The following is a 22,780-nucleotide window of genomic DNA, read 5'->3' on the forward strand; positions in this document are numbered from 1 at the left end:
AATACATGTTGATGAGGTATTTATAAGCCCTTCACCATCCCAGCACAAAGCCCACACATGAGCCACAAGACCATCACCTACACATCTGCAAAACACACAGCATGGTGAATAGCACTTTTCTTGTTCAGTAGCCGGTGGCAGGGCACTGTGAGCAGACAGAGATACAGGGACACAGAGACACAGAGGCACTGCCCCTCACTCAGCTGATAACCTTCCGTGCATTCCTGGGGACAGGATTGTCATAAAATGCACCATGGATTGATCCTCCTCCTAGGAAAGGAACGGTAGGTCTGTCCTCAGGTTGGAGCAAGGGTGGCCGGAGGATCTCAGAAGAGCTGTTTCAGCACAACCAATAGAAATGTCTGCCACCGTGACCACGAGAGACAGGTCTCCTGCCATCCCGGTAGGCACTTGGGCTCCTGACAAAAGCTGGGCTCAGTAAAGGCTTGAGTAGAAGGCACAGACCTGAGGGATGCCCCAGCAAGAGACAGGAGGTAGGGCCTGGTTTATACTGCTCTGGGTGTATCCCAGCCTCATCCGAATACGAAATCAGAAATTTGCAAAACAGCAGAGCTGGGATGGATCATCTACTCCAGACTCCTCACCTTACAGTTTAAAGGGTGGCAGCCCTGGGAGGCAAAGCAACGTGCTAAAGGCAGAACGTGGAAGAGGCAGCGCCAGATGAAACGCACCATGGCAACCCCCGTTCAAGGCCGCTGACACTGAGGACGGGGCCAAGGTTTCCAACGAGGAGAATGAGACAGTGTAAATACTTTGTTCCCCCCAAAACCCCAAATGGCACAAAAACTAAGGCACAAAAACTCACCTTAACTAGCTCTCTTCTGAGGGGGCTCTCTTCTGTCTCCGTCTTTCTGTCTGTCTCCATTTCTCTCTCTCAGACACAAACACATACAATTTTGTGAAAGGGGACTTCCTGCCATACAAAGACAGACTTCACATCTTCAGAGAAACACTTGACAAAGCACATTTCCAATTCAAGTCTTTGTGTGAGGTCTGGGCAACTGGCTTATTTTCTAGAACAATCGGTGGTTCCAAAATCAGGAGATCATCTTCCCCAAAGGAAGAGTTCTGGTCCGTGTTGATGAAGCTGGGGGTGTCACATTTCATGAGCCCGTTCGGCTCCTCCTCTGGCCACCTGCTGCATCTGATGGCTTCCTGGAGCCGAACATCACTGTCAAGGGCTATGGTTGGGATACCAGCTTTGGCCTTGTCCAAGCGGTCCACTTCATTGACGTAGCAGTGAAAGAGGGACCTAGATTCGTCATTGTGCTGCCAGAGAACCCCTTGGGCACCAGCGGTCTTCCAAAGTCCGAAACAAAGCTGTTCAGTCTGAATCTCTTCTCGGGAGACTCCGCATTTCAATAAAGAAAACCAAAATAAAAGATCGCTCACACTCTAGCTCGGTGACCTGAAGACTTATAGTTTTTGATATCTGCTGAGAGCAAATCCCTGCACAGAGCATGCTGACAAGCACTGGAAGTGAGAGACATCACTTTCGAACACATACAATTACACCCAAGGCAAAAGTCTCGTGAGGGCCCTTGGACCATCGTGAAAAGACATCCCTCCCTGAGAATCCTCAATACTGGTGCATCGCACACCAGTGTTTCTCAGTGGGACACTCAGATCATCTTCATCAGAATTAGTTAAAGTGCTTCTTAAAATGCAGAATTCTGGGGTGCACACCCTCAGAGTCTCCAGACGTAGGGACCGGCAGCCTGTATTTTCATAGCCCCCAAGATCACTAAACATGCTCAGGTGTAGCACCGCGGTCTACATCGGGTCGCCTGAGCATCGAAAATGCTGTCTCATGGGGTGGGGGGGTGCCATGTGTGTCAGTGTGCTGTCCTACCCACGTGTCTCCCCTGATTCTCAGAACTGACTGTGCAGTCCCATTGGGCAAGAAATACCACCATTTCACAATGCATACGCAGGGCGCCTGACTGACAGATACAATCAGTGCTAGGAAAGGGGACAAAACTCAGGTTCCTCGTCGCTTGTTTCACTTACTGTGGGACAAATGATCAATTCAAGGGTAATAAATCAGTGTATGAGTGAATAACATGACTCTCGTTAGTCCCACGAGTGCCTGGAAGAGCGAGCCTGGGCACACTGAGAATCATAACAGCCCATCTACTTAATTGTCATCCTCCCCAGATTTATGTAAAGGTTACTTCCACCCAGGCAGTGACCCCTGAAGGGCAAGAATCATGTCTGAACACACTCTCAAATCCAGAACAGAACCTGACAACAATTAGGCTCTGGGGTCTGTGTTTAGCGAGTGTGGAATCTCAGTGATGCCAGCTCTTAGACCTTGCCTTCCCATCCCACCCCTCACGATATGGCCCTTATGACCAGCTCTCCCGGGGCTGGGGCCACGGAACCCATTTACAGGACTGGAAGAATCTGATCATGTAAACCATCCCCCAGATTATCATCAAGAGTCACCTGCATTTCAGGGATCAGTAATCCCAGAAGCTTTGCAGTTCAGGCAGGTTAGGGATTTTTATATCAGCTCTGTCTTCTACTGTGACTGCCTGGGTGACATCAGACAAGGAATTCTCAAAAGCCTGAGCTTTTCCTTTCAGGAATAATCTAAATAACAAATCTCGTTGACCACTCAACAAGTGTGATGTGAAGATCAATGATTTACACAGGAGTACAACATTCACTAGGTCATGGATTTAGAATCAGAGAAAAATCATTTGAGAAAGATTGACAGAATGTAGCTTTAATGCAAATTTAAGTATTCTTACCTTTCAGTAAATCATCTTCTTCCCCAACTTATCACTTCACCCAAGTTTAAAAGATGTTTGAGAACAGGGATGAGTGTGCCAGCAATCTGGGACCCAATAACCTAAAATGTCACCTAGGAAAAAGAGGGGAGTAACACATTTGTAAAAAGCATGGTGAGGATGGCGGGGCCATCCCCCAACTCCAGACTAAGAAGCTCTAAGTAATAGATTTCCTGCCTGCCTGGGGCATCAGCTGATGTGAAAACCCACCCAGAAACCTCACTGTCCAGCAGCTCCTCCGTAACACAGGCTACACTTTCTCAGAATTAAGAATTGGGGCCAGTAACCACTTCGCTGAAGAATAAAGACAAAGAAGAAGAAGAGAGTTCTGCCCCTCCCCAGGGGAGAGCCCAGACCTTGGGCTGCATGCACTGAGCCCACCTCTCAGGAGAAGGATAAACTGGAGAAGGGCGTCCTGCGAAACTGGGGCAGCAAATGTTGAGATGGGAACAAATTGACCGGCTGGCCAGGGACAGCCCCCTCCGTCGCTGCCTTGGCGGCTGCCTCCGCCCCCTCAGCACATCCTGCCCACTTCCGGTGGTTAAGCTGTCAGGGAAACAGTGCTTTGCGGCCTGGGGCAACAGAGGCTGCCCCCAGGCCAAGCTGCGGGGGAAATGGGATCTAAACCATCAGCTCCCAAGCGGCAAGCTCCATACCCCCGACAACAACCCGCCGCCCCCGCACCCTACAGCACCCCCGGGGCAATATGTCCTGGAGAAGGGTGACCCGGGAATGAGGGGCAGCAGACGCCACCCCCACGTCAGGCCTCCAGAGAGATGGGAGCTTATCCTCCAGCCCGCCAGGGGCAGACCCCCCTCCTCTCCAACCCCTGATGTCACCGCGCCCACCTCCCAGGAGCAACCTGACCGGGTGTGGGGTTTCAGGCTAATCTTGGGCGGGAGAGGCCGTCCCCAGGCCAGGTCAGGGGAGAGGAGAAGAAGTGGCCCCATTAGGCGGGGCAGCCGGCCGTCGCAGCTGCCTCTGCCCCTCGACAGCATCGCGCCCGCCTCCCAGGAGCAAGCTGACTTGGAGACGGGCATCCGGCTTCTAGGGCAGCAGAGTACGCCCCCAGGTTTGGCCGTGGGGAAGAGGAGAGCAAATTGACAGGCTCCGCGCTGCAGGTCCTCTATCCCTGCCGTCGCCTCCCCCACACCTTAAAGGCACCGCCCAGGGCGCCCCTCCCCCAGCAGGCTAAATGGGACAGGTGTGTCTGGTGATCTGAGGCAGGAGAGGCCACTCCCACACCAGGCCATCGGGGAGAAGGGAGCCAATCCACCAGCTCCCCAAGGCAGCCCCCTACCCCCACAGCAGCCACCGCTCCTGCCCCCTGACCTCACGGTGGCCGCCTCTAGGGAGCAGGCTGACCTGGAGATGGACGCCCGGCGAACTAGGGACAACAGGGACCGCCCCCAGGGCAAACCGTGGGGAGAAATGGGAGCAAATGGACCGGCTCCATGGGAAAACCTGCCGCTGCTGCCACCACCCCCAACGTAACACGCCCGCCTCCTGGGGCCAGGCCGACTAGGATACACGTGTCTCTTAACCCAGGGCAAGAGACACCGCCCCCAGGACAAGCCGCGGGGAAGATGGGAGCAAATGTGCCCGCTCCCCCGCTGCAGGCCCCCGACCCCCGCCACCCGTGCACCCTGACTACCCTGCCTCCCGCCCCCAGCAGGCAAAGTGGGAAAGGGTTGTCCCGGGACCTGGCGCAGCAGAGGCTGCCTGCAGGCCACGTGGCACAGACATGGGAGCTAATCCTCAAGCTCCCCCGGGGCAGCCTCCCTATCCCCGCAGCCACCAACTTCCCAGCCCCCTGAATGCACCGCACCCATCTCCCAGGAGCAAGCTCACCTGGAGTCGGACCTCAGGCAAATCTCTGGCGGCAGAGGTCGCCCCCAGGCCAGGCCGCGGGGGAGAGAAGAAATGGAGCAGCTCCCTGGAACGGACCCCAACCCCCAGCCGCCGCCGCCGCCGCCGCCTCCCAGGACCAAGCTCACCTGGAGACCGGCGTCCCGCCTCTACGGCAGCAGAAGCCGGCCCTGGCTCCGCCGCGGGTGAGAGCGGAGCGAATTGACCGGCTTCCGCGCGGCAGCCCCCCTATACCCGTGGGCCCTGCAACTTAACGACACCGCCTCCACTCCCCACTCAGCAAGCTGAGTGGGACAGGTGTGTGCGGCGACCTGGGGCAGCAGAGGCCGCTCCCAGGCCCGGCAGCCGGGAGAAGGCAGCTATTCCATCAGTTCGCCAGGGGCAGCCCCGCTCCGCCCCCTTGCCGCTGCCACCGCCCCCTGACCTAACCGCCCCACCACCCAGGAGCAAGCTTACCTGGAGTCCAACATCTGGCGAATCTCCGGCGGCCAACGCCCCCCCAGGCCAGGCTGCAGGGAAGAGAAGAAATCGACCGGCTTGCCCGGGCAGCCTCCCACCCACCGCCGCCGCCGCCGCCGCCGCCCCCTCCGCCACCCCAGACCATTGCACTAATCTCCCGGGGTCAGGCTGACTGCGAGGATGTGCACTTGCCTTCTGACCCTGGCCACGTGCCTGAGCACCTTCCTGCACCCCTACACTCCCTGTACCTCTGCACCCCTGCCACTCTCTGCCCTTCCGCACTGCCTGCACCCCCGCATCCCCTGAACTGCCTGCACCCTCCACAGCCCCTGCACCCCTGCCACCACTTACACCTTTGCACTGCGTACACTCCTGCACCTCTGCTTGTCCCACACACCACCTCTTGGGCCTGTGGCAGAGTCTCTGCTGTTAGACCAATGCACAGGAACTCACATCTTTGCCAGTATATGATGCATCAGTGGACGTCTGGGGTTGGCTGCAGGAAGGTACATGTTCCCGGTCACTAGCCTGGGCCACTAGGGTGATCTCTGTGAGGTCACCCAGGACGGGCTCAGAGATGCTGTTCTCTGGGAAGAGAGGAGTTGAAACCGGTCTTGAGGGCAGAGCTGTGCTCACCAGGTCGTCCACGCTTCATGTTTTACACAGGGTTTCGGAGAAGTGAAATGGATCCGGCCAAGTAAGACCGGCCTGCTGTGCGCCCACCTCAGTCCTGGGCTCTGAGGCAGACCGACTGACTCCCACCATCAGGACACAGTTTGGGCACCTGAATGGTCCCTTGGAGGCATCCTATCACTTCTCAGGAAGAAGTCTGGCTGCTTCCACCCTATGGCCCTCCCTCCCACTGTGCTGGCCTCAGGAAGGTTCCTTATTTGGGGAAGAAGGCAGCCAACCCCCTACCCCACCCCTCACCTTTCTCTAACCCAGGCTGGTGCTTTCTCTGCCCTTCAGAGTCTGGAAAGCCATTTCTCTTCAGGTATGTCCCTTCTGAGATGGACTTGCTTCCACTCAATTCTAGGCGAGGATGCACCATGGAATGCACTGGGTAAGAGAACCAAAATAAATAGTTTCTTCTGTGAGGATTTCTGTTTATCTACTGGGGCTGGGCTGTGTGTAGTTTGCTACAGCTATTCGTGCGAGAGGCTAAAGCCACCCGTGTGTCCTTGTTTTCATCTCCCCTCTGTCTTTGGGTATTCCCTAGACACTCCTGAGACATTTACTTCTTTTAATTTTATTCCTGTTATTACACAGGGGCCCTACTGACATGGAGGTAAGGTGTTGGGGGAGCGGGACAGAGCAGGGCATCTGTAGTCCTGTGATTAGTTCTCATTGAGCCTGTGCCCTGAGCTGTGACCTCCACAAGTGTGTCTCTTTCCCCCACCCCAATTTGGGTGACACAGAATGTATTTCCCTTCCCCCAGGTAGGTTAGGCTCTGGTAAAATAATTTCTCATAAAAAAAAAAAAACAAAAAAAACACAACCCCCCACAATGGAAGAGAATGTTCTGGGTGTATTTCAATAGAGCTATTTTTTCCTTTCCTGGCAGGAACCATGAGGAGTTTTCCTATGATCTTCACTCTGAGAACAGGATACGGTCCTGGAGGTAAAATGCATGAAAAAGAGCAGGGGGCCCCTCTGACTGGCCCCCTGGAGTTGTCACACTCGGACTTCCCCCCGCTGAGCCTCCAGCTGGCCTCAGGGATCTGTTAAATCTGCCTGCCCCCGGGGTTCTTACAAAAGCGGGTTCTGCCCTGGGAGCTGTGACTCTCCAAGCCTGCCAGGCTGCCTCTCTGTGTTGGGAGCAGCTTTCCCCCTCAGTTTTCTTGTGGATCTAAGAAGAGCAGTGGGTTTGCAGCTCCCTCAGCTCTGGTGTTGTTTTCAGGACAGAAGGAGCAACTTCTGAGCTCCACACGAGCTGGACCAGAGGCTGGAAGCCTCCCCTCCTCTGCCTCCATGCAATCAGTGGCTGTGGTTCTGGCCGAGTTTCTGAAGATGTGGATTTAAACACACACATCCCAGCCCCCACAGGAACACACAGTCCCATAAATCCCTACAACTTCCACTGGTAACTACGGAACTGATGAGGACACGGGTTTCGGGGCTGCAGAGGCCTGACTGTATGACTTTCTCCGTGGCCTATTAATGTGGTTGTTATGGGCCTTGTCTGAAGTGGCTTGCTTACCGCACCTGGTACATGGGAAATATAAAATAAGTACTAGAACCTCCACTTTTTCTCCCTCTTGGGCCTTCCAACCTAAAAAGTAATACGTGAACTCAGACGGCCTAGTCACCACAATGATGTCCGACCAGCCCGGCTCTCCTGAGTGATGGACACTGACTTGCGCATTAACTCGGAACAGTAGGGGAACCGCCTTCCTCTAACTGGGCCTCTCCCCACAGCAGGCACGCCCTCAGCTGAGAAGGGGCCAACTCCCCCATTGAGGTGTGTGCTGGTGGCTTCAGTGTGACCTGGCCCTGCCGGGACATGAACCTGCAGTGAGGTGGAGTGTCAGGAGGAGGGGGGGTCCCTGCTGGGGCAGCAGGGGGCCCGGTAGCACCCTGCGCAGCCTGGTGCCTGGGGCTCCCCAACATCTCCTACGGCCCCCGGGTCGGCTCTGGTCTGGGCCACTCCATGCACCCTCCCAGTATCTTTTCATTAAGTCCCTTTTTTGCTTTTATCAGCCAGAGGTGGCTTCTGTTGCTTGTTCAGTGAAACAGTGCATCAGGAAACCAGACTATTTCTAAGATCAGTAAAATACGAACTTTGGTCAGCTCGCCGGGCAGACCGTGCAGCACAAATTCCCGCACAGGGCTGTGCAAATGCCTTACGTGAAGGGTCCTCATCATCTGTCTTCAGAGATACAGAAGCTCGTGGTTCAGGTAAAACCTCAGGGAGGGATTGAGGAATCCAAAGCTGGTTGGTTTCAAAGACTAACCGGTCGGACCAGACCCCTGAGCTGTGGTCAGAAGCCTGGCTCAATGTCACGCAGACTCAGCACCCTAAGTGTCCGGTGGGGCCGGTGCTGTTTCCTTTACAGGCTCTCGTTTGGGAGTCACTGTAGCCCCTTACACTCAGCAGGGAATCCAGCCCTCTTAGCCCCCACCCTGAGTGCTCCATGACACAAATCTCGGGAGTGTTTAATTTTCATCTTTGTTTAGGAGGATGGAGGTGGGGCAAGAGGAGAGATAAATTCACACTTAGTGACACCAAGTCACAGCCAGTACCTCCTCCTCGGAGAGCTATGTGCTCCCACAGTGGTGGCTGGGGGGCTGGGCAGAGCCCCTCCTCTGGTCACAGAGGGACTCACTCCTCTGACTGCAACTGATGGGTTGGACAACCAATCCAGAGGGGACAGAGCATCTTTCCCGGGAATTTGGAACTGACACACAGAAATTAATTTCACTCATCTGGGGATTGGGAGGAGGGTGGGAATCAAATGAAACCAGAGCAGGAGAGAAAGTTACAAGTGAATGAGAGAGAGACAGAGAGACTGAACTTGTGAGAGTAAATAGTGTGAAGGAAGGATAACAATCAGGGCACAGAGGAATTCCAGCTCCTGGCTGTCTAGTGTGTCCCACCCAGCCCATCAACAAACCTGCGGGATGGTTAACATCATTCCAGTTTTGCAGATTAGGAAACAGGCTGAAAGAGAGGGGGTTGGCTTTGGGTGCACAGTTAATTTAATTGCCACTGGACCCCTCACTTCCCACTGCCTGAAGGCACCATGATCCTCACAGGGACCCTGCAGTGCTGACAGCCTAGCACCCTGATCAAAGGGACCCTGCGGGAGTGGGAACCTCTCTGAGTTTGGAGAGTTCCCTGCACCGAGATTCCATGCATCAGCCGGCTCCCGCTCACCCCAGGTTAACGTCTCCCCAGCTGTGTAGTCCCCCGACACGCTTCCCTCCCTGCCAGGCACCTCCGTTCTTACCACCGAGTGTACTGCAGGAATTCAGGCACAGGGATGCCCAAAGCAACACGAGCCCACCGGCTGTACAAACAGCAGACTCCCAGCCCCACCTGGGCTCCATGGGGATAGTAGGTGTCCTCACCTTTCATGTACCTAAGGCAATCTGTTTCTTCAGCTGGAGGCTATAGAGAAAAATAAAAGGTCCAAAACATTGTTCAGTGAGGAATTCCTCCAAGGACCTGACTTCAGAGTTTACAACCAGTTGTGCTGGCCGCTCTTACCCCCGGACTTTGGGTGAGGTGGATTATTGATCAGCACAATCGCCGGTGGCCCAGCTCCTGGGCTTGGCTGCCCAGAGGGGGCTGGGGGAATGGGTAAGGCCAGGGCACTCAGGAAGAGCATAGAGGACCTGACATCTCGCCTCCGCAGTTGTAAACCCTTCCCCAAATCTCAAGGCATCGGACAGAGTGCAGCCACCACAATAATGAGATGTTCCCATCTCTTCACTCACTCCTGTTGGTTCACTTACGTGCTGAGCATCCACTGGGTCACAGGACATGACACACAGGATGGCCGATGGGACAGGCTTGGTACTTCCCCCTGGATCCTGTTCAATCTGATGGAAGAATGATCACTCATAAACGGTTTCTCAAAAGGATACATAGACAGGAGACAAACTGCAGAGTGAATCAAATTTTAAAATATAAATGAAGATCCCCCAGTCTCCCCGCCTAAGGTTAACAGCATAAAGAAAATAGATCTTGCCTTTGATCACCAAGGAAGTGGTCACCCTCTCTCAGGAGGAAAGGAGAGTTAATCTTTGAGCACGACACAGAAGTGCTCCATCGAATTGGACCAGGACCTCTGCATTCATTCATCAAATCTGTATAAGCTCCTACTACTTATGGGAATCTAGTAACTATACCCATTCCCAAGGCTCTTGGGCTTTATTAGTCAACAAAATAGACACGACTCCCCATCACTGGGGGCTCAGAGTTTTAGCAGAGAAAACAGGCAACATGATGGGGGTAGCAAGAGCTTGGGGAAAAATAAGAGTGATATGAGCAAACTCAGGTGATGGTGGTGGGGTGGGAGGCAGGCAGGAGGGAATAAGGCAATCCTGGCAGATCTCAAGGAGTAATGAACTTGAAGCAGAATAGATCCGGAGGAAGAAGGAAGAGCCGGAGCCAGAGGCCCCCAGAGTGATGGGGAGAGTGTGGGCGGAGAGGCAGAGCAGGCCGGGTCCTGGAAGACTTTGGGACGACTTTGGCTCCTAATGGAATGGTGACCCTTTTAGTGAGTTTTGATGGGATGGGTGATGTCCAATTTATGCTTTTGTTTTGGGTTTTCTTGGGAGGAGGTTAATTTATTTATTTTAGTGAAGGTGCTGTGGTTTGAACCCAGGATCTCATGCATGCTAAGCATGCACTGTATCACTGAGCTACACCCACCCCCTCAAATGTATGCTTTTATAGGCTCCCTCTGACTCTGTGTGGATGAGATTGTAGAAAAGCAAAGATGGAAGAAGTAGGCTATTTGGTGTCCAACAAGGAGCTGAAGGTGGCTCCTAGGAGGGTGGGGAACAGGGAGTAGGTGGTTAATGAATTCAGAGTAGCCAGAATTTTCTAACAAGCTGGATTTGCTGTCTGTGTGTGTGTAAGAGAAAGAGAGAGAAAGAACATGGTTCCAACATCTGGACCTGGAAAATGGGATGGATGTCCTCTCCATCCACAGGGGATGGGACAAGATGGGGCTGAGCAGGTGGAAAGGGGCTGGAATCAGCTCAGTTCTTCAATGTCATGATGAAGGAGTCTATTAGATATTGCCACAGAAATGCCTAATAGGTAGAGGAGTCTGGGGTTTTTTTTTTTCTTTTTAACATTAAAAAATATAATTTAAATGTATTAATTTTATTATGTGAATGGATTTGGAACTTTATTTCATGCCAAGTTACATGTTATAATAGCCAAATGGAAAATATATCAGAAAAGGGGAGAAATGAGGGCTTTCACATAAACTGACTGTCCATAACGTAGGTAAAATTTCAATGAAACAGTCTTCAGTGCAAAAACCTCATCTTGGTGTTACATAAAATTAAATGAAAAAGGACTATGTTGATGTATCATTATTTCATGTTACATAATAGCCCCAAACAAACACACTGTTTAACTATGAGGCTTATAGAAATACTATTCACTTTATTGACATAAATACAGAAATGCAGAAAGGTTCTAAGGTAGAATAAGCATCTTAGTGGAAATAATAGAGATCTGAGCATTTCACATGATATGTATGGACTGATTCAAAATTTGGAAAAGTAATTTACACAGTAGAACATATGTATGAATGTGAAAGCAAGATGAATGAAAGAGAAAGAATATGAGTATCAGGGAGAGAGTTCCAAATGGAAAAGGCCAATCAGGGAGTTTTGGACAAATCGAGAAATTGATGGCATGTCAATTTCCAAGTCTGGTTGCTTCCACCAAAAGTATAGCAGTGAGATAGAGGAGAGACCCAGGACCCAACTCCGAGGCACATTCGCAGTAAATATTTGGAAAAAAGAGGAGACGTTGGCAAAAGACCAGCCAGTGGATCGAAAGCAGAGCGATGGGCTGGAGGCCAAGTGAAGCAGGAACACGGGGGAGGAGAAATGGAAGAGCTGGGTCAAATGCTGCCAAAGGGCCACGCATGATGAAGACTAAAAACTGACCACTATATTTAGCAACGTGGGGTCACTGATGGCCTTGACAGAGCAGTTTCCATAGAGCGAGAGATCAGGGGAAAAGCCAGAGTGGGTGCAAAAGGGAATGGCTCAAGAGAATATGCAGACAGTGAGTTTAAACGACTCATTAAAGATTTGCTGCAAAGACATGGGGTGGCAGTTGGTGGGGGCCAATTAGAGTCAAGGAGTGCTGTTTGTTTCTTTTAAGAGGATGGACTTTTATATACTGATAGGAGCCAACTAGCAGGAGAACAAAATAGATGAGGTAGTGACAGAGAGGATGGATGTGGGAGTGACAGCCCGGAGAAGATTGTATGGATGGGCCCCCTGGTGACTTTTGGATGATCTGGCTTTCGATGTCACCTGTAATAAGAGGTGGGGCAGCGAGAGTGAGGTCACAGACATCAGAAGGCGAGCGGATGTGCTGGGAGTTGCTGGTGAAAGTTCTTTTCTGTTGGCTTCAGTTTGCTTGGTCAAAGTAGAAAAGTAAACTTACCAGCTGAGGGACGAGAAGGAAGAGTTACTGGAGTCATGAGCAGAAGATACGAAAGAGCCTTCAGGGACAATGGGACAGTGAAAAGAGCAGAGGGAGACGGGGGTAGTGTGCTCCCAGAAAGTTACGTTTTATCTTTGAGGTCCCCATGTGTTGGATGTGTGATTGCCCTTCCTGCTGTCTACGAAATAAAAATTGAGTATGGTTCAGGGAAAATGCTATTTCATTCTAAGAGGCTGCCTGTTTCTCAGGAACGGTCATCTTAAACTGCAAACACTACAAAAATGTTGAAAAGAAGAACTTGTGTACCCAATGACCCACTATTTTCTATAAATTTGGTTGCTATTTAGTTCCCCTATCAATACCACAGAACCGATGCTGCCTAGGATGGAGATACATCGATGCTTAAATGGAAATGAAATCTGTATCTTTTTCCTAAACTCCATGGCTTCCTTAACATCCCATTCCCCTTGGAATTTAGGGGTGTCCGGTATAAGAAATAAGAAACAGTTTGAGAAAATCCCGGCTCAGAATTACACAGCACAACCTCGCTCAGAAGTATACAGCCATAAAAATGTTTAGAAGCAAAACTCCATAACTACTCTTAAAGAATTTTGCAAACCTGGGCCTGCCCAGATGTTTCCAAACTGGAAAGGTACTCCAATCAGTTGACCGGTACGGGAACCAGAGGCTGGTCAGCCTTTTCTGTAAAAGCCAGAGAGTAAATATTTTCAGTTTTGCAGATCATTTTGTTGTAACCATGCAGGTCTGCAATAAGAAAGCGAAGAGCACTGGGAGACACGAAACAAATGGGCATGCCCACACCCTCCCTTCCACTCAGGGCAGCTTCTCTGTGGTGGGGAGCTTTGCCACAATGACTTGTTTCTTTGTTTCCATTGGTTTCTTTGTTTCCACCTTACTGCTCAAACTCAGAACTTCAAGTGAGCCTGGTCCTTCAGCATCCATGCAGAAAGAAGGCTGAGCGGGGGTGGGGATCCCACCTGACAGAGAAGAGAGATGGCTTGTCACCATGACATGAGACAATCACACCTTCCGGGGTGAAAGGGAACAAAGATAAGGGAGGGGCACAGCAGTGGGACCCCTGGGTCACCTGCCAGGCTTGCTCTCCCTCCACGGCCACCCTGGGGGCCTGGGTGGTGTTGGAACTCAGCTACAGTGATTAGGCTGAGGGGACTCAGGATAAAGGACCCTCCGTCTCCACACCGGGTTCCAAACGCAGCCTCCCTAAATCTACCCTCTGAATTTCTGGAACTCAGCTGGAAGAATACATGATCAGGCCAGACCCAGAGCCCAAGCCAAACACGACAAGGGTCACGTGGGGTTGTAACCCCGTGCTCAGCGGTCGGGGTCTCCTTGCAAATCTGCAGAAATCCCTGTTCTGCCTCATTCCTGGGAGAAACCCCACATCTCTTCCTGCTCTGTCTGTTCTTCTCTTGAGGCTATTGTCCTGGAGGGATGCAGAGTCCTTGAACCTGGCCCTCCAAACGTACATAAGCAGCCTGTTCAATAAAACAAATTATGCACTTTTTCACATTTGCCAGTTTTTTGATTCCAGAAAGGCTGCGGGACTCTTTCTCACTGTCTCCTGTGCCCCCACCACTTGGTGGCCCTCTCCTCATGGAAACACGATTTCCCACAACTGCACCCTGCCTCCCAGCTTGTCAGAGGGGAGTGACCCACAAAGACACAGGTGTTTGTGAGGATCCTGTCCCCCAGCAGAAAGCCTACTCCTGGAGCCACGGACAGGGATCTGGCCTCCTGAGCCGCTCAGCTCTAATTGAAAGCCTAAACTGGGGACCCCGAACATTGCTGACTGACTTTCTGAGTCACCTGGGCTGGAAGGGCCTGATTTTTCTTTCCAAGAATGGATGTAGCACAGCCTCCATTTTCAGGGCTGACATTCATGACGTATCTAGTTCCCCCAAATGCACCCCAGGAAGGAAAGGCCCTTCCATCCCACTGGTTAGAAACCCAGCCCAGGGGAGTTCCGAAGCACTGCATTGCTGTCAGGTCCAGCATCCCTGCAGAGTGGCCCCTGCCCCTGAATGAGCCCCTTCCCTGGGCCTTCCCTGCCTCGACATGACCACACCCCAGGTGTTGCTGGGGAAGGCAGGGAGTGCAGTGAGGGGAGGGGGGAAGCAGAGCCCCTTGCTCTGGAGTGAGGAGACCACAGAGAAAGGCACACACCACCCCGACCCTATACCCCAAACTCTTAGCCCCGCCAACACAGGGGCCGCTCTGCGCCCTCTCACCGTGGCTCTCCTGTGAGACTGCACCCAACCCGACATCTGGCACCCAAGCCCTACCTCCCCGCTTATGACAGATCCCGTCTTCTTGGAAACTGCCTAGCAGCGCGTATTCAAGGCCGGCAGCGGGCCTGGCGGATCTGCACTTCAGGTGCCCTACCTGGCCAGCCGTGCGTGCCTGGGCTCAGTCCTCTTTCTTGCCCACCGGTAGCCTGGGTCCACGTCCGGTGCAAGCGGAGGCCACGGAGCCCAGGCTGATCCCCACACACGGACAGGTGAGGGTGCCCCCGCCCCGCTGCCCCGCTGCCCCGCCCACTGGTGGCAGCAACGCCCCAGCCTCCGGCCGGCGCCACCTGCAGGTCAGGACTTCCGCGCGGCCCTGCCCTCCCCGGCCCCGCCCAGCTGTCCCATAAGCCTCCCCCAACCCCCGTCCTGGCTGCGCCCTGGCTCCCATTGGCTCCGCAAGTTCTGCCCTCGCACAACTAGACTCGGGAGGACGCACGACGCAAGCGCTAGGGGAGGGCCCCGCGGAGTTGCCATGGTTACAGGCGCCACGCTCTGCGCGGGCCGGCGTGCGCTTCTGGGGCGGGTAGCGGGCTCCGGAAGTGTGCAGCTGCCCGGGACCATGGCGGTGCTTGCTGCTGGGGATGGCGGCTTGCTCGGCCGGGCGACTAGTTCTGGCCTGGTCAGTCGGCGGCCGACATCCTGTCTGGGGCGGCGTCCCACAGACGGTAAACGTACGTCCGCGCCGTCGGCGGGGCCGGCGGACATGAACCGGGGTGGGATCGGGGTTGGAGCGGTGGCCGGGGAGGGCTGTGTTGCCGGGGAGCGTGTTGGGGCGGGGCGGGGCAGGGCTTGGGCACAGCCTCAAGCTTTCCTCCCCCTCAGGCCCTGGGGCTGGGGCCGCGAGTCTGGGTCGCCCTTGGTGGCCGCGGCCTCCCAGAACCCCCCGGGAAGGGCAGGCGGAGGACCCATCTTAGATGAAGCGGGGCCTTACCCGGGTTTTGAAGAGCCCCAGAATCAGGTGTTGGAATGGGGTGGCTTATCAGCCTTGTTTATCTGCAGGGAAATTTCAGTTCCATCCAGATGTTGGTTCCTTCAGTCAACCTCAGGAATAAGACACAAGGGTCAGTGCCGATAAGCAGTTATCTAGGGCTTGACTCAAAATAAACTATGCGGGGTGTAGGGATGGTAGATGGGACCCTCCCTCTTGAAGTTAGCAGTCTTCTGGGATTAGAGGCCCCAGTTGAGGATTACATCCTCATCTGCAGTAATGGAGCTTGTGAGAAACACACAGAGAAGGGAGGGGTGTGGTGGCGGTAACTCATTACAGAATCCAGGACCCTTGCCTGGCTCTTGTGTAGAAGAGTCTCGCCTTGGATAGGGCAACAGTTATCAAAGTGTATCCAAGGCCCCTGAGGTGCAAGACCATTTTCATAGAAACGCCGGGATGTCACCTGCCTTTTGCACACTCTTGCTCTCCCGAGTTCCTGCGGGGTTTTCCAGGGAAAACCTGGCCTGCGATATCACAAAACAGGGAATGCAGAGGCAGATAGGAGAATTCAGCTCTCACCAGTCCAAAAGAGATTTGCAGAAATTAAAATCACTGCTATTCTTCTCACTAATGATTTTTCTTTTGAAAAGTAGAATTATATTTTGTTTAAGAGTATTAATGGTAACATACAGTAGATTGTTAATATTTTTAAGTGAATTCATACACTTTTTCTAACTTCTTATTTAACTTCTAACACAGGAAATATTGATAGATTAAACTCACATAAATAGCAGCCTTTTGGGTTCTCAGTAATTGTTAAGAGTGTATAGGGTTCTGTAGAACAAGAAATTTGAGAGCCCCTGGAGAACGGGTGCTCAGATGCTAGTCGGGTGCTTAGTGGTGTTAGACGGATGCCAAGATGTCTTCCGCAACTGCTCCCGGACTTGAAGTAATTGGCCACATGGAGATGGGTGGGCAGTGCCTCCACTTTACAAACCAGAAGCTGCTGAATGTGTCTGGAGTCTAGGCCATGGGCTGTGCAGGGATTCCCGTTGTATCTGTTCTATCTAAGCCGGGATTCCTGTGCAGAGGCCTGGCCCTGAAGACCCGCTCTCCTTTGCTCCCTGCCAGGTACCTTCTGTGTGACTTCAACCCTCCAGAGGGCTTCAACCTCCGTAGGAACGTCTGCATCCACATTGCCTTCCTCCTGAAGACCCTGCTGAAGATGGAGGAGCCGGTACTGGTGCTATTCCCTTGGGGCCACCTCTACCACTGGCAGAGCCCCGATCCCTGGTCCGACTCCTTTGACCTCCCAAGTCTCAACAGAAACATCCCTGACATTGAGTACGAGCAGTTCATTGCAGGTGAGGTGGTGGTCATTTAACTGGGGCCAGGTGGTCTTTGTTCTGGTTCCGATCTGAACATCGGGCCATCTTACTTTGGGCTTGTCGGTCTGCTTAGGGGCCCTGCTCATGTTCCCTACACTGCAGGTGAATTTGGTTTTTCCATAGTTTTGTTGGGAAATCAATTTGAAGTGTATGAGCTCTATGTCCCCTCCCCTCTGAAAACCCTGGCCTCCTGGTGAGATGGAGCGGTGACAAGGAGGCCACTGCCACAGAGGCCCTTGTCCCAGAAAGAGTCGCTCGCTGTGCAGTCAGGGCTGTTCTTACCTGTAGGAAAACACGATGTGTGTGTAGCATGGGCCACGTGCTGGAGAAGATATGTAACTGCCCATCCAGTATAATTTGGTCCTGCTCAAGCTACCCATTTTAAATTTTGTAAGAGGGAAGGGTTCAAGATTTTCTTTGAATAAACGTATTTAGAGCTTATCAATTTTTTTTTAAATTGAAATGTGATTGATTTACAATGTTTTGTTAGTTTCAGTTATACAGCTGTTTTGTTAGTTTCAGGTATGCAGCATAGTGATTCAGTTGTACATATACATAGTCTATTCTTTTTCAGGTTCTTTTCCATTATAGGTTGCAAGATACTGAATATTCTTCCCTGTGTTCTACAGTGAATCCTTGTCGTTTGTCTGTTTTACATATAGTAATTTGTATCTGTTAATCCCAAACTCCTAAGTTTGTTTTATAAGTCTGTGAGTCTGTTTTTTGTTTTATAGATAAGTTCATTTGTATCATTTTTTAAAAAATTCCACATATAAATGATATCATATGATACTTGTCTTTGTCTAACTTATTTCACTTAGTGAGATAATCTCCAGTTCCATCCATGTTGCTGTAAATGGCCTTATTTCCTTCTTTGTTATGACTGAGTAATATTCTGTTATATCTAAATACCACATCTTTATCCAGTCATCTGTCAGTGAATGTTTAGGTTGCTTCTATGTCTTGGCCATTGTAAACAGTGCTCCTGTGAAAATTGGGGTGCAGGTATCTTTTGGAATGAAGGTTCCCTCTGGATATATGCCCAGGAGTGGGATTGCTGGATTAGGTGATAAGCCTTTTTTTTTTTTTTTTTTTTTGTCTTTTGAGGAATCTCCATACTGTTTTCCACAGTGGCTGCACCAAACTACATTCCCACCAACAATGTAGGAGGGTTTCCTTTTCTCCACAGCCTCTCCGGCATTTATGGTTTGTGGACTTTTGAATGATGGCCATTCTGACTGGTGTGAGATGATAACACTGTAGTTTTGAGTTGCATTTCTCTGATAATTGAACGATATTAAGCATTTTTTATATACCTATTGGCCATCTGTGTGTCTTCATTGGAGAATTGCTTGTTTAGTTGTTCTGCCCATTTTTGGATTTGGTTGTTTATTTTTTTCTTATTAAGTTGTATGAACTATTTATATAGTCTAGAAATTAAGCCATGGTCAGTCTCATCTTTTGCAAATATTTTCTCCCATTCCATAGGTTGTCTTTTAGTTTTACTTATGGTTTCTATTGCTGTGCAAAAGTTTATAAGTTTAATTAGGTCTCATTTATTTATTTTGGCTTTTATTTCTGTTGCTTGGTTTGCTTAGGTTGCCCTACGAAAACATTGCTGAGATGTATGTCAAATAATGTTTTGCCTATGTTTTCTTGTGAGAAGTTTATAGTGTCGTGTCTAATATTTAAGTCTTTAAGCCATTTTGAGTTTGTTTCTTTTTGGTTTTTTTGCGACTCTATTGTATGCTTTTGATTTGTGGTTACCTTATTCTTCAAATATATCAGCCCATTACTATATCTATTTCCTTTAGACTGATAATCACGTAGGCTCCAACACATCCTAAGAATAACGAAGAAAAAAAAGAAAGAAAAAAATCTACATTTTCTTGCTCCCCTCTCCCATTCCCAACTTTTTTTATTTTGATGTCCTTTTTCATTTTTACATCTTTATGTTTATTCTCTTGCAACTCGTTATTGCATTTCCAACTATGGTTTTCCTGTTTCTATAGCATCCTGCTTCCTTTCTGTTTAGAATAGAACCTTTTAATGTCTCTGTTAGGTTCAATATTGCTGAGTTATCTCACCTCCCCCTCCCCCCTTCCCCCCAGGCCTCTGAATCCTCAGTCCAGGGAAGCTAAACCATTCTAGCCTTCATCGGTTCTGGGAAAGCAATCTTCAGAGTGGGAAAAGACATTGAAAAATAATATTCTGTGAGTTGCATTCTACCCTTGCCCAGAGATGAGAAACATCTGAAGGTGGAGGAAAACAGCTGGAGGTGGGGAACACAAAGTCTTTTCTCTTTTTGCTACTGAAGAAATGATTGCTTTTGCAATTAGTGATGATGCCCTTTAAATTGGTGAGATCGAGATTCCACAGCTTCAGCGCCTGTGAATAACCAGCTGGGAGAAAGCTCTCTAGGGCCCCTGCAGTGGGAAAGGCAGCCCCTCTGAGCACCTGTTGTTCTGTATTCTTCCTGCCTCCACACGGGTTCCCTAGGCACCGTGCAGGACGATGCAGTTACCCAAGGTGGAGGACGGGGAGACCCCTGCTGTGTGGCGAGCCACAGAAGCCCACACTTGAAGGACAAAATGTAGAGTAGTGGAGCGGTCATAGGAACAGGGGATGGTTGAGACCCAGGATGGTGTCCTGGAGTCCAGCAGCCAAGGCTGGTGGGGAAGATGGGGCCCTGGGGCATGGGCAGTCCTTGAGGGATCTGAAGCAAAGATAGGAACCAAGAGACTGGATTCGTGTGGGGGTACGGCACCCCTTGGAGGCTGCGGGGCAGCTCAGTGGGCCCAGGGGGAGCGGGCACTTCCCCAAAGCTGGGTTGACAGGTCACAACCAACTCACTGGGGACCGAGAGGCACTGAGTCATTTTTAACTTTTTGTCCCTCTTCCTGGAAAAGAAACTGCTGCCTGTTAAATAGCCTGTGTCGTTAGTGAGAATTAAAGACATGAAGCAAGATTGCCTCAAAAGTCATCCATTGTGTAGTTGTTAATAAGGGTCAAATGAAAACTTGAACAGATGAAATGAAGCATTCATCAGAGGATTTGAAAATCCTTTAAAATAAAAATTCTTGCTGCCTTTGTTCTTCATTTCAGGGTTCACTTGGTGATAATAATCATAACCAAAGCAACAGCAAACCTTTACAGAACTCTGTCCTGCTGTTCCAGGAATGCTGTGTTCATGACAACCCAATGAGTTGGCACCACTATGAGTTCCACTTTAAAGGTAAGGACATTCATTAATCACACGGCTAATAAATGGCAGAGCTGGGACTTGAACCCGAGCTCTCTGGCCCCAGAGACCCCTCTCAGCCCCTTCACTGCAGCTCATCACTTGGCATGCCCGACACAGGCCAGCATTTACGAGCAGCGTGACCTTGGCCAAGGCTGCTTCACTGCTTGGTCTCTGATTCCTCATCTGTAGAATGGGGGTGTGGGCAGTGAACTCTGTGAGCTCAGTGGTCACTTCCTCCAGCTCTGCAATTCTACTGCTTTGAGTTAGTATAGTAAGTATCCGAGCCCCTACATGGCCCACGCATGGGCTGGCGCTTTGCTAGGCCCTGGGTTACGGAGCAAAGTAAGATCCGCCTGCTCCTCCGAGGAGCCTGTGTCCCTCCACGGCAAACAGCTGCGAGGCCCAGGCTCCCTCGCTGGCGGTCGGGGGCTGGGCAGGAAAGTCTGATAAGAGAAGATGGAGGCAGAGCCCCTCCGGGAACAGTGGTGGCCACACAGCTCTCAGGAGCGAGAGCCTCTGTCCAGGCTGCTGAGAGGGGGATCCTCATGAGGCCAGTAGTCCCCCCAACCTAAGCCCTCAGGACAAAGATCCAGCCATCCCTGCAGTGTCACCATAGAGCCAGTCCATCCTCATCACTGTGCCTCTGTGCTTCTTTGTCCTGGGGCCTCTCTTCCCCCTACACCCAGAAGACTCTTCTCCCTCTCTTCTCTGAGTGCCCCCTCACTTCACCCGTGGTCCCTGCTTCCTGGGCCACCATCTCTGGAGTTGACGCTTTGCACCTTCACACCCCCCGTTTGATCAGGAGCCTGGGTTGGCCTCCTTGTGCTCACTTTCCACCTTCAGATGATTGCTCCTCCCCTCGTGGGAGCACATGGAAAACCCAGATCCTTTCCTAGCAGTGCCTGCCACCCTGGCCTCCCTGCTCATCTGCCTCAGTCAGGAGCACCTGGACCACCAGCTCTGTATTGCCTCGCCTCCTACCATCAAGACGTCAAAGTTCATTCTCCTTCCACCACCCAGTATGGTCATTGTAGGGTCTTCTTCTCCGTCAGCCTGAGCCAGCCACCCCCCATTCACCCTCCCCCCGGGCTCATACCCGGGCGTGTCTCCACCCCAGGTCCAGCCTCTCTCCTTTAAGTGCCCACCTCTAGCCGTCCAGCTTCTTCTCCACCAGCCTCCCTGGCCCTCCTTCACCCTCACTGGGGCATCATGCGCTGACTCCTCTGCTTTCCTGCCTGTCCACGTTCCTCTTACTTCCACTTCCCCACCTTCCAGCTCTGCATCCACAGTCAGCACTCTCTTTATGACAGACAAAACCCCCTTGAGCCTTGACCTTTTCAGTTCCTCACCAGGCCGACTTCCATCTCGGTTCAGCCAGCTCTACTTGTTCTGAGCCTGCAGGCAGCAGGCTCTCCCAGCACAGATTTCCAAGACTACAAATCAATGCCCACCATGTTGCCGCTGCCAGGCAATCCTCCAGGATTTCTCTAGTGAGCACATTTCCCCACTTATCACTCAGTGGTGTCAACATTCTCTGCTCTCTGCACACCTCTAACCTTCCCTCTGTCTCTTCCCTGACTCCCAGCAGATGGCCTTGCCTCCTGCTTCAGAGAGAATGACATGTCACTGGAAAGGAACTCGCTCACCTGCAGCAAATCTGCTCACCTCACCTTTTATCTGTCCCTCTCCCACCTGGACTCTAGCTGTAGTTGTTCTTAATTCAGTGAGTTTAGTTGACATATATATACACAGTTAAAAGCATAGCACACTATCGGCTACCTTCTAGGGGTTACTTTTTCAATGTAACATGGAGTGTGTGATTCATCCACTTCATTGCATGTACCTGCAGTTCATTTGTTTTAACTGATCTTAAATGTTGTGTGTGTGAAAGTAACACAAGGCAAGGGTAAGCCAGGATTCAGGATGCTGGTTACTTCCTGTGAGAAGAGGCCAAGAGCAGGATAGGGAAAGAGGACACAGTATGTCACTGTCAATATTCCTGTTATGATGCTGGGTGATAGGTTCATAACTGTGTCTTATAATATTAATTTTAATACATAAATACCTCTGACAGGCACCTAAGATGAGAATGTGTCATGAACCAAGACATACAATGGGTAATATTACATCATTATTTTTATGTAATCTTGTTATATTATATATTAATCATAATCTTACATTATTTGTTATGGGTTATATATTATATAGATGCATGAATTATATATTATGTATATAAACACCTACATATGTATTATATACTATCTGCTAATAAATAAACAGAAGATAATATGCTAGTATATCTTCTATTATGTATTATTTAATAAATAATAACATACCCTATCCTGTTATATGACATGGAACATAATCTTTAATAAAATAAGAAATCTGTCAATATATATTGGTAATTAATAAAATTAAAGAAAACAGCCCGCAGCTTTTAACGCCGACACCGCTCCAGCTGTCACTGTGATTTCTCTTCCCTTTCATGGCCGAGGTCCTCACAGTGCTATCCGTTCCCCCTTTCATCTCCTTATCCTGAACCTTCCTCCTCCTCCCATCCCATGCTGCCTTCTGCCCCGTGCCCCCTCTAGTCACCAGC

General features: G+C 50.9%; 2 protein-coding genes across 17 annotated transcripts; one reads left to right on the plus strand and one right to left on the minus strand.

Annotated features, from left to right (window-relative positions):
* Nucleotides 1–12: 12 nt before the first annotated feature.
* LOC141574277 (uncharacterized) lies at nt 13–14,939 on the minus strand. Of its 16 annotated transcripts, none has more exons than XM_074349007.1 (13): nt 14,716–14,932; nt 13,209–13,289; nt 12,911–12,993; nt 12,159–12,294; nt 9,603–9,689; nt 9,095–9,255; nt 8,759–8,805; nt 6,075–6,203; nt 5,598–5,731; nt 5,142–5,194; nt 3,198–3,362; nt 2,778–2,890; nt 13–1,370 (listed from the first exon to the last, which is right to left on the minus strand). In XM_074349007.1, exons 4-12 carry the CDS (start codon nt 12,198–12,200, stop codon nt 2,887–2,889), a joined length of 822 nt encoding a protein of 273 aa, XP_074205108.1. In that variant the 5' UTR covers nt 12,201–12,294; nt 12,911–12,993; nt 13,209–13,289; nt 14,716–14,932; the 3' UTR covers nt 13–1,370; nt 2,778–2,886. The 16 variants fall into 16 exon arrangements, with proteins under 16 accessions (XP_074205108.1, XP_074205107.1, XP_074205105.1 ...); XM_074349006.1 differs by having other exon boundaries at nt 13,204–13,289; XM_074349004.1 differs by having other exon boundaries at nt 13,114–13,289.
* A 632-nt stretch (nt 14,940–15,571) lies between these two features.
* Nucleotides 15,572–22,575, plus strand: LOC141574278 (GDP-fucose protein O-fucosyltransferase 2-like). Its single transcript, XM_074349020.1, has 3 exons — nt 15,572–15,682; nt 16,681–16,913; nt 19,049–22,575. The coding sequence occupies exons 1-3, from the start codon at nt 15,588–15,590 to the stop codon at nt 19,054–19,056; spliced, it is 336 nt and encodes a 111-aa protein (XP_074205121.1). The 5' UTR covers nt 15,572–15,587; the 3' UTR covers nt 19,057–22,575.
* The last annotated feature ends 205 nt before the right edge of the window (nt 22,576–22,780 follow it).

The sequence above is a fragment of the Camelus bactrianus genome, chromosome 20 (assembly GCF_048773025.1).
Source record: "Camelus bactrianus isolate YW-2024 breed Bactrian camel chromosome 20, ASM4877302v1, whole genome shotgun sequence".
NCBI classification, from domain to species: Eukaryota; Metazoa; Chordata; class Mammalia; order Artiodactyla; family Camelidae; genus Camelus; species Camelus bactrianus.

Bases quoted from the DNA above. Each gene is read 5' to 3' on its own strand.
- LOC141574277 (XM_074349008.1), bottom strand. From the start codon at position 12,200: ATGTCTGTGACCTCACTCTCGCTGCCCCACCTCTTATTACAG. The intron at 9,690-12,158 runs GTGACATCGAAA...TTCTTCCATCAG, and splicing joins TGCCCCACCTCTTATTACAG to ATTGAACAGGATCCAGGGGG. The intron at 8,806-9,094 runs GTAAGAACGGAG...CCTCTCTTTCAG, and splicing joins TTCCTGCAGTACACTCGGTG to CCTGTTTCCTAATCTGCAAA.
- LOC141574278 (XM_074349020.1), top strand. From the start codon at position 15,588: ATGGGGTGGCTTATCAGCCTTGTTTATCTGCAGGGAAATTTCAGTTCC. The intron at 15,683-16,680 runs GTCAGTGCCGAT...GCTCCCTGCCAG, and splicing joins CTCAGGAATAAGACACAAGG to GTACCTTCTGTGTGACTTCA.